Below are 11,458 nucleotides of genomic sequence, written 5' to 3'. Positions count from 1 at the left end.
AATTTTATGTTCATTATCAAAATAATACAGACCATTTTAATGATGCTTTTACAAATAATATGACTCAAAATAATATGCTGAATTTTAATGCACCTGTCAACAACGTAACATCAAATAATAATATAAATAATCTTAATATAAATAATATGAATGTAAATAATATGAACGTAAATAATATGAATATTAATAATGTAAGCAATATGAATAATGTAAATAATAATAGTAAAAAGAATAATAAAAGTAATAATAATAATAATAATATAAATTGTAATAATAGTGCAAATAATTTTGCTAGCCATTTTACAAACAATACAGAAGATATGCAATTAAATGCGATCAATAACTTTGTTACAACACAAAATGAAAACATAATAAATGGACCTTCACATACATCAAAAAAAAGATCTTTAACAATAGCTCAACCACAAAATAATAATAAATCTATTAACTTTATAAAAAACTTACAAACATTAAATGGAACAAAAAATATTACAAATGAACATATGATAAATTATAATGAACATGTCATTAATGATGAATCTCAAAGATTTTTACAACAAAATCAATATACAAAGTATACAAATAATGTCAATCAAAATGTATCTGCAAATAATAATGATAATAATGAATTAACCAACTGTTCTATGAATTTTAATAATTATTATCAACATCAAAATAATGCTAATAACACAATCAACAATAATAATAATATTAATAATAATAGTATACATGACAAAAATATTATCCAGTCATATAACAATAATAATATGTATACATTCAGAGATGATATTTATAAAAATAGTTATTACATATAAATTAAAAGAAATTCATATATTACATGTTTATATATATGTATATACATATACATATTGTATACATTATTTATATATTTTTGAACATTATTTTTATACATAACACAATTAATGCAATGGAAATAGTAAAAAAAATATTTTATTTTTTTGAACGAATTAATTTATTATAAGAATTAAGTTTCTTTTTGTTTTCAAAAAATTAATATGTCTCCCTTTATTTTTGTTACTCTAAATATATATACATATATAAATATATATATATATATATATATATATATATAGACTTATTCATTTATTTGTTTATTTTATTATTATATTGTTAATTATGTTATTATTATATATATATATATATTTATTTATTTATCTTTTATTTCATCATCTTTCAAAGTATCTCTAAGATCTTTTAATTTTAATAGAACATATGTTATATCCATATAAATTTTTCTTTTAATTTTGTTTTAAACAATAATATTTTAATAAATTGTTAAATTATTTCACCATACATGATGGTAAATATATTACTCATCTGTCATATTATCTTACCTGTCAGTTTTACAACACAAGTGTGTATATATATTACTATAGATCTATTCAAAAAATATATACATATATATATATATATATATATATGTATATTTAATATGTTCATGTGGTTTTTCGGGTCTTCCTATATATGTAGGGTGAATATGTATTGTATCATTAATAATGTAACCATAAAAGTAATATGTCAATATGAGCAGGAAGACTTGTCTATTTTAAGGTTTTACATTATCATAAAGGATAATTATAATAATGTCCTCATTAATAAATATAAATATATAAATATATATATATATATATGTGAGTTATTAAAAGGGTTGAAAAATGAACATTTAGAACATATTATATGGCAACATTTTAATATATCATATTACTCATATATTGTTATACTATTATATATAAAAAACGAATTTAAAAAAATAATTTTATGTTTTATGTTTTATGTTTTATATTTTATATTTTAAATTTTTTGTTTTTTAATATTTACAAAAAAAAAAAATGAATAGTAACAAAATAATCAATTTACAAAGATGAATTAAACATCGTATCTATGATGATGAAATATAAAATTGTTAATAATAAAAAAAATAAAATAAAAAAATAAAAAAATAAAAAAAAGTAAATTCCCAAGGAACTAATTAAGATAAGTTTAATATTTTAGCCTTCTTTTGCTTCGCATCCCCTACAAGATAAAAATAAATAAATAAATAAATATATATATATATATATATATATATGTAATGGTAGAAAAAAAAAACTCATTTGTACATATACTCATAATAATTACCTAAAAATAATTCAGTTATTTCTATGTGAGGTGTTATAAAAAAATATTGTTTATCATTATTCTTTTCAACAAAGTCACAAAAGAGCCTCATACTAAAAAATAAATAAACACACACACACATATATTTATATATATATATATATATGTATATATACTAATTATTATATTTTCTTTTTACTTTTTAACTCTGGTAAGCTCATCCATGTATACATCTAATTCATCAAAAATATGAAATGAAGAAGATTCTGTTAAAGAAAATGAAGCCAATAAAGCCATTTGTATGGTTGATCTTTCTCCTCCTGATAAAGAATTAATTTCCATATAAACATTATTTGAAATATCCTGATTAATTGATACCATGACTTTTAGATTTCTATTTATATCATCAAATTCAATTTTTCCTTTATAATTATTCATAAGTTTTAACATATTTTTAAAATGTAATGTGATTTGATTTTTTGTTTTTTCTAGAATATCTAGAAATTTAGATTTTCTTAATGTGATATTAGAAAAATGCATATCATAATTATTTCTTAAATCAGATATTTGTTTTAATTGTTTTTCAAAACTTTTTTCATCATTTATATATTGTTCAATTAAATTATTATAATAATCTTTTAAATTATTATCTGTATTATTTTCTTTTTCTATATATCCATGCATTTTTAATATTTCTAATATTTCTTTTTTTTTATTACATCGTTTTTTCCATAATATATCTTCATATTTTTCATTTAACATATCTATTGGATCATTTTCAAAAATATTTCTTTCTATTATACTATGATTCTTTTCAATCATTTTATTATTTTCATCAGAATATTTATATTTATCATTATTATCATCACTTATATTATTTGGATCTCTATTATTCTGATCCATATTATCTACTTGTTTTATATTATCATTTAAAACATTACTCACAATATTTTTTTTTACATATTCTTCTAATTCTATTAATACTTCGATTTCTCCTTCCTTATTATTCCCCACTTTTATTACACTTTTATTATAACTGTCTTTGCTGTTTTCTAACATATTTTCTTCTATACCTTTTGAGGACATAAAAATTTTATTAAAAGAATTTAAACATGACAAAGGAATATCCACTTTAATATGCTCTTCATCATGTTTTGTTATATTTTCTAGATTTTTATGAATGACAAAAATAGTTTCTATCTGATAATTTTCATTTAATTTGTTTTCTTCGATGGAAATACAACTTGTTTTTATAGCATCATCATTGTGATCATTATTATGATTTGGTTTATTCACATAATTCATAATATCCCCCACATTTAAATTATTCACACCATTTGTTTTATGAACATCCTTTATATTATCCTCCCTTTTTTTTCTCCTTATGATTACATTTGTTATAGTCCAGTTTTCATATTTATCCTTCAATATTAAAAATGGATTTCTCAAAAATATTTGATCCAAATCAAAATTGTTACGTATCGATTCCACATATATACTATTCAATTTATTTATTGATATGATAAAATTTTTTTTTTTTTTTGATGCGATTTCATCATTTTTTTGTTTATCTTTTTCTAATTTAATTAATACTTCTTTCAAATTATCATATTCTTCTATTATATATTGAATATTTTCTTTTTTTTTTTTTAAATATTCCTTATGTGTAGATATAAAACATTTATATAAACTATTATTATTTAATGCCTTATCTTTTTTTATTTCTAAGATGTTAATATATTCATTTATATCTTTTATATATTCATCAATTTCTTTAATATCATTATTTTTATCTTTTATTTCAATATCTAATTGTTCTGAAAATATATTATCATGGTTAGCTTTTAATTCATCTAAATTTTTTAATTCATATTTTAATTCGTCTTGAGAATATTTACATTTTTCTAATGATTCGTTTAAACTATTAACAACATTTTTATAAGATAATATTTTCTTGGACATGTTGGATATTTCATCTTCTTTTTGAATTTTTGTTTTTTCTAGTTCTTTAATTTGTTCTTCGTTTGTTTGAAATTCTGATTGCAACAAATTAAGATGTTCAAGAAGATTTTTTTTTTTTTTTTCTTCATCATCATCATCATTATTATTATTATTATTATTATTATTATTATTATTATTATTATTTGGATCATTATTATTTATTTCACTTTGTGTTTTCTTGTCATTTTCCATATTATTGTTCTTTTTCTGTTCGTCTTTAGTCCATTTTAAAAAAAGAACATCTTTATAATATTCCTGCTTTGAAGGAATATAATGTAAACTTTCATTTGATAGTATTTTTACTAATACAAAATCGTCGATGACATATATAGACTTTATAATTTTTTTATCATTCACATGCAATAATTCTTGTAATTCTTTAGAATTTTTACATATTAGAGTCTGTAATATTTTAAAATTATCATATAGATAAAATAATAAAGGTGTAGGCAATAAATCGATATCTAAATAAGAATATATAGTATTACCTTTGATACGACTTAATAAAAAATATATATTTTGTAATAGTTTCTCTCGATTAACATGCACGAATGCATTAGTTATGATTATATTAAATTTACTCTTATTTTCTATATCCATTTTATTTAAATGATTTTTATCTTCATAACAACTGACAAGCCATGAATAAAATATATCACCTAAATGTTTTTCTATGATAGATAAAATTTTTGTATTTTCAACAGGTCCCTTTAATTTTATATATTCACCTACTGGACCTATAGGTTCATGTTTAAAATAAAAGGAATTATTATTATTATTATGTGAAGAATTGTTTTTATATTTTTTTTTTTCATCCATGAATATATTATTATTATTATTATTATTAATATTATTATTTTCATTTGTGTTATCCTTTGTTAGATTATCATGATATGAATTGTTCTCAGACATGATAGTTGTCATATTGAAATATTTTATAATATTATTTCTTACATTATATATATCATATCCATATATATATATTTTTTTTTTGATTTCATTATTTTTAATTTTTTGTAATTTATTTGATTGCATAGAAATATATTTTATCTTTTTATTAATATCATCAATATTATGTTGATACTTATTTATTAAATAATTCATTTCATATATTGAATTTTCTTTATTATTAATTTCGTTAATAAGTTCAACTTCTTTATCATTTTCTGTTTTAATTTTTTCTTTTAATAAATTAATTTGTGATTCATATTTATTTATATATTCTTGTACAATATTTTTATTATCTTTAGCTTTTTCAAATGAACTAAGATAATTAAGAATTTCATCTTTTCTTTGTATATGTTTTATTTTTATATTACTTAATTCATTTATCATATTATTATATTTAAATATTTTATCTATATTCTTTTTTATTATATCATTATATATATTATAATCTTTATGTAACACATCTTTTAGTTCATTTTTTATATCTTCATTTTTATTTATTAAAGTATTCATTTTAAATTCTATACTATATAAAATATTTTCATTTTTAATACTTTCATATTTTATATATTCATTAAAATCTAGAATACAATTTTTTAATAGTTCATAAAATATTATTTTTTTATAATTACAATCATATAAATATAATATATTGAAATTCTTTTCTAACAACATATTCCTTTCACGTGATATTTTTAATTCTTCTTCAAATGGACTTAATAATAATTCTTTTTGTTTTATTTTAATTAAACAGTTCTTTAAAAGCTCTTCTTCTTTTTCAATTTCATCTTCAACAATATTTAAACCAACTGACGTCATAAAAAATTTATATAATGTTTTTGGTGTAATATTTGAAAAAAATTGTTTTCCTTTTTCTTGATCTAAATATACACATGGGCTTTTAATATTTAGCTTGATAAAATTTAAATAATTTTCAATGAATGACTTTTTTCTTACATATTTATTTTGATTAAATTTATTGTTTTTATTTTTGGTACCCAATATATTATCATTATAAATATTATCATTATAAATATTATCATCATTATTATTATCATTATTATTATTATCTTCATATTTATTGGGGGATATATGTTCACTTTTTTTTTTTTTTTCTAATATATGCCTTGTCATATCTGATGTGTAAATATTTTTTTGTAATCCATATAAATAAAATTTATTAGAATGAGAAGAAAACATTCTCTTTATTACAATTACATCTCCATATATATCACGTTTATAAGCATTATTTCCTGAATTTGATAAAAATATTTCTATAGAACATACTAAATTCTTTTTATTCTTATCATAATCTTTTATATAGTTAGCTAAATTTATATCTCTTCCTGCATGTTTGCCTTGACTACCTAAACCAACAGCAACAGCTTGTGCAATTGCACTTTTACCTCTACCATTTTTTCCAATTATTATATTTTTATAACAATTAAATGTTAATTCTAAATTTTCATGATTTAAAAAATTCCTTATTCTTAATTTTATTATTTTTCCAGTACTACCATAAAAACTTTCTAAATCTACATCGTCTAATAATACATTCATACCACTTATATCATTTTCTATGTCATCATCCAACTGCTCTCTTGTCGAATTATTTAATACATTCTCTTCTAAATTATTCACATTTTCTATATTATTCACATTCTTCTTATTCTTTATATCTCTTTTTTCTTTATCTGATGACTTTTTTTTTTTAGGGCTCTTAAAATCAACCAATGAATCCTTACTATCATCTTCATCCTTTAAACTTTCGCTTTCGCTTGAAAATAAATCCTTCATATTTACAACATTGTTTTTTTTTAAATTATTATCATTAATATTATCATCCATATTGTCATTAATATTATCATCCATATTGTCATTAATATTATCATCCATATTATCATTTTTATTGTCATTCACATTACCATTTATATCATCACTTATATCATCATTTCCATATCCTCTTTGTGCCTTTTTTCTTTTCTTATTATTTAAGCTACCATTTATATTTTCATTTAACTCATTTGTCGAAATATTCTTTGTTGATATGCTATTAATTTCTTCCGTACCATTCATATTAAATCATTATAATATATATATATATATAAGTATATTATAACTTTTAATATATATTATATATATTTCTTATTATAACTATTTATTATATTAATATCATATTATATCTCACTGTATTTTTTCCTTCATAAAAATATTTCATGATTATATAAATAAATATATATATATATATATATATATATATATAACATAAAAAGGTTTGTTTTAATCAGAGATAAATATTTTAAATATTACCTTTTTTTTTTTTTTAAAAGAACAAGTAATCAAAAAAAATAAATATAAAATAATAAAAAATAATAAAAAATGCACAATCTAATATATTTTATAATAATATATATATTTTATTATTGGTGAAAAAAAAAAAAAAAAAAAAAATTTTTTTAGTAACCATAATAAATGAATACGTTTTACACACTTGAATAAAATTTGATCACAAAATTTTGTTCTTCATTTCTTTTTTCTTTTTCTTCTTTTTTTTGGTACAATCATAAAAATATGATAACATTAACAAATGATTTTTTTATTGTGTAAAAATATTATATATATATATATATATATATTTAATATTTTATTTATGTTCCTATGAAATATATTAAGTGGAATACTAAACTACTTTTTAACACCTCACTTAATTTATATATAACTTATAATTCATATTATTGATACATTATTATTTTTTTTTCTTTTTGTTAATGCTTTTTTAAAATTATTAAAAATAAAAATATAAAATATAAATATATAAATATATATATATATATATATATATATATATGTATGTATCTATTTATGTATGTAGGTATATATATACCCAATTCTTAACAACCTATGGATTTTTTTTAAGTATTATAAAAATTTTATCATTCAATATGATTTTTTAAAAAAACGTACAAACATATTAAAAAAAAAAAAAAATATATATATATATATAAATATATATACAAAATAGACATATACAACTAATTTTTTATAAACCTTATATGAATAAAATGCTCATAATATATGATATCATTTTAATCCAAAAAAAATAAAAAAAAAAAAAAAATTCAAATGTAAAAATAGTGCAAATGTATAAATATATAAAATATATATATATATATATATATATATATATATATATTTTTTTTTTTATGTGCAAATATTTTCCATTCACACAACAAATTTTTATTTATTAAAATGTTTCATTTCTTATAAGGAGGAAAATGAACCATAATTTAAGCATTAAATTATACTTAAATTGTCATTTTATGAAACAAAATGATATATATATATAAAAGGATATGTATATGTATATATATTTTAACGGAATATAAATATATAAACATATATATATTATATATATATACATATACATATACATAACATTTTGTTAATAATATTTTTTCTTAAAAAAAAAACAGAAATCACGGCTTTTATTTTTTTTTTTTTTCCACTTCTTTTTGTTTCTTCTATATATATATATATATATATATATATATATATATATATATATACATATGTATGTGTATTATCCTTTATGTTTTAATTCTTCAACCTTTCATACATCTGATCAATTTCCTTTTTAAATCTTTTTTTAGCTTCATGTCTTTTAATTTTGCCCGTGGGTGTCATTAAATCATTTTCTATAGTAAATGGCTCAAGAGTAAAATGAATATCTTTAATTTGCTCAAATCCTTTGAGTCCATCTTTTTTTCCTATGGATGTTAAATCATTAATAACATCAGTTTTAAATTCTGGTAATTTAATTACTTCTTCATCAGTTGCTTTGATTTTCTTTTGAGTTCTCCATATATCGATAGAATCTGTAGATGGGCAAATAACACAAACGAGAACAGATTCATAAGAATATCCAAATACGAAAATTTGGCTAATAAATAAAGATTGTTTATATGATGCTTCTACTTTTTCTACAGCTACATATTCTCCTTGTGCTAATTTAAAAATATTCTTTTTTCTATCTATAATAGTTAATGATCCATTTGGATTAAATGAAACAATATCTCCTGTACGAATAAATCCATCTGTTTCTAATAATTCATTTGTTTCTTTTTCTAATTTGAAATAACCTAGGTTGCAAGTACTTGGACCTCTTAAATATAATTCACCTTTAGGTGGGTTGTCTGTTACTAAGTAATTCATTTCTGGAACAGATACAAGTTTAAATTCTACACATGGGACGGGACCTCCAATATGTCCTATATTAAGATCTTTCGAATGTGTTATAAAGGAAGCACCCAATGATTCAGTCATTCCATAACCTTCAAACATGGGTACACAAAAGATAGTTTTTAATTTTTTGACAACATCAACACTAATAGGTGCTGAACCATTTAACATAGCTCTAACATGTCCACCTAAAATTTTTTTAGCTTTATTGAAAACTAATTTATCCCATAATAAGTGAGATGTGGATCCAGAAGAACCTAATCGTTTTATTTTGTTGTGTAAACCTTTATTAAATAATGACTGAACTAAACCCGATTTTTTCTTTAAAGAATTAAATATCCTTTCATGTATTCTATTATATAATCTTGGTACACTAATAAATAATGTTGGTTTTAATTCTTGAATATCTTCTAATAATGTTTGAACATTACCTGAGTAATAACCAACTTTGACACCATGAGCCATAAATAAATAAATCAATAATCTTTCATATATATGTGCTAATGGTAAATATGATATATGTATATCATTTTCATTAATACATAAATCTGGTGATCTAGCTGGACCAATATAACCAGCAGCTAATATACTTATAAAATTTCTATTAGTCATAATAACTCCTTTAGGATAACCAGTTGTTCCTGATGTATAACATATAGAAAAAATATTATTCAAATTTCCTTGTGGTATTTTTATAATTTTTTTTTCCCCATGTTTAACTAATTCTTGCCATAATATAATTTTTAAATTGAATTTTTTACACTCTTTTTTAATTTCATCATCGACTTCATCAACTAAAATTAATGTTTTCAAATATATTACTTCGCATGTTTCTAAAGACTTAAATAAATTACTAGCACAAGTCTTGTTACATACAATAGTTTCCATCTGTGTTTGCTCTAATATAAATTTACTTGATTGTGGACCCAAAGAATCATATAAAGGTACAGTAATAATATTGTATGCATTACAACCTAAATCACATATATTCCATTCTGGGCAATTTGGCATATATAAACCTAAAAAACGAGCCTTTGGAATCCTTTCATCCTCACACATAATTAATGGACATGCATTCATATTAAGCAAACCAGAACCTACCTTTATTATTAATTCCCTTATATCTCCAAAATTTGTCCATTTATAAACACCACGTTTATTATCTTCTAATTTCTCACGAACACCCATACAATCTCTTTCCTTGAATTTAGTTGATATTGTATCAAACAATTCCCACATATTATTATATGCCTTCTCTTCAAAATTTTCACATAATTTATCTTTATATTCTGGATGACGATATATACCAGTACAGTTCTTGTCCTTGGGTTCACTTATTTTTACTGAGTATAATATTTCATTATTACCCTTATCCATTTTTTAAAAACAAATTATCAAACTCAAAATAACAAAAAAATTATACAACTAAATAAATATTAATATATATATATATATATTTGTGAATACATGTACAAACAATATATTCTATATATTCACAACTATAAATATTATAGTTTATTATTTTATTAATATTGTTACATATATATATTCAAATATTCACAACAAAACATCGATCTTTTATACAAAAATTTATTTAATACTCTGTAATATTAAAACATATTATTATTCTTATTATATAAATATAAAATATATATATTATATATATATTATATATTATATAATATATAATATATTTTTTTTTTTTTTTTTTTTTTTGCTAATTGAATATAAAAATATATATTTTATTTATATATATAAATAAATATACTTTTTACAATTAATAATAAAAAAAAAATAAAAAAAATAAAAGTAAAAAAAAAAAAAAAATGAATAAATAAATAAAAAATAATAAAAATAAATAAATAATTAAATTTTATCTTATATAAATTATAATAATTGTACAAAAATATATATATGAATAATAAATTCAAATAAGGTTATTCCTTTTGTCAAACAAAAAAAAAAAAAAAAAAAAAAAAATTCTTATTTTTTTTTATTATGAACATACAAATTTATATTAAAAAAAAAAAAATTATTATATAGAAAAAATATCAGATTTAATAATTGATTCATTCAATATTAAAAAAAAAAAAAAAAAAAAAAAAAAAAAAAAAAAAAAAAAAAAAAATAAAAAAAAAATTATAATTTTTTT

General features: G+C 19.0%; 3 protein-coding genes across 3 annotated transcripts; 1 reads left to right on the top strand and 2 right to left on the bottom strand.

The window, feature by feature from the left end:
- PGSY75_0525300 (hypothetical protein) lies at window positions 1-815 on the top strand (the record flags this gene model as incomplete). The annotated part of the gene is made up of 1 exon (XM_018784534.1): window positions 1-815. A coding segment is annotated over one exon (815 nt), but the record flags the coding sequence as incomplete, so codon positions are not given.
- A 1,175-nt stretch (window positions 816-1,990) lies between these two features.
- On the bottom strand, window positions 1,991-7,143 carry PGSY75_0525200 (hypothetical protein; the record flags this gene model as incomplete). The annotated part of the gene is made up of 3 exons (XM_018784533.1): window positions 1,991-2,034; window positions 2,140-2,231; window positions 2,318-7,143. 3 exons carry the CDS (start codon window positions 7,141-7,143, stop codon window positions 1,991-1,993), a joined length of 4,962 nt encoding a protein of 1,653 aa, XP_018643188.1.
- A 1,518-nt stretch (window positions 7,144-8,661) lies between these two features.
- Window positions 8,662-10,683, bottom strand: PGSY75_0525100 (acyl-CoA synthetase; the record flags this gene model as incomplete). Its single annotated transcript, XM_018784532.1, has 1 exon — window positions 8,662-10,683. One exon carries the CDS (start codon window positions 10,681-10,683, stop codon window positions 8,662-8,664), a length of 2,022 nt encoding a protein of 673 aa, XP_018643187.1.
- Between the last annotated feature and the right edge of the window lie 775 nt (window positions 10,684-11,458).

This window comes from Plasmodium gaboni, chromosome 5 (assembly GCF_001602025.1).
Source record: "Plasmodium gaboni strain SY75 chromosome 5, whole genome shotgun sequence".
Classification (NCBI taxonomy): Eukaryota; Apicomplexa; class Aconoidasida; order Haemosporida; family Plasmodiidae; genus Plasmodium; species Plasmodium gaboni.
Note: the sequence above shows the minus strand (reverse complement) of the source record. Positions and strands in the feature narration are given on the sequence as shown.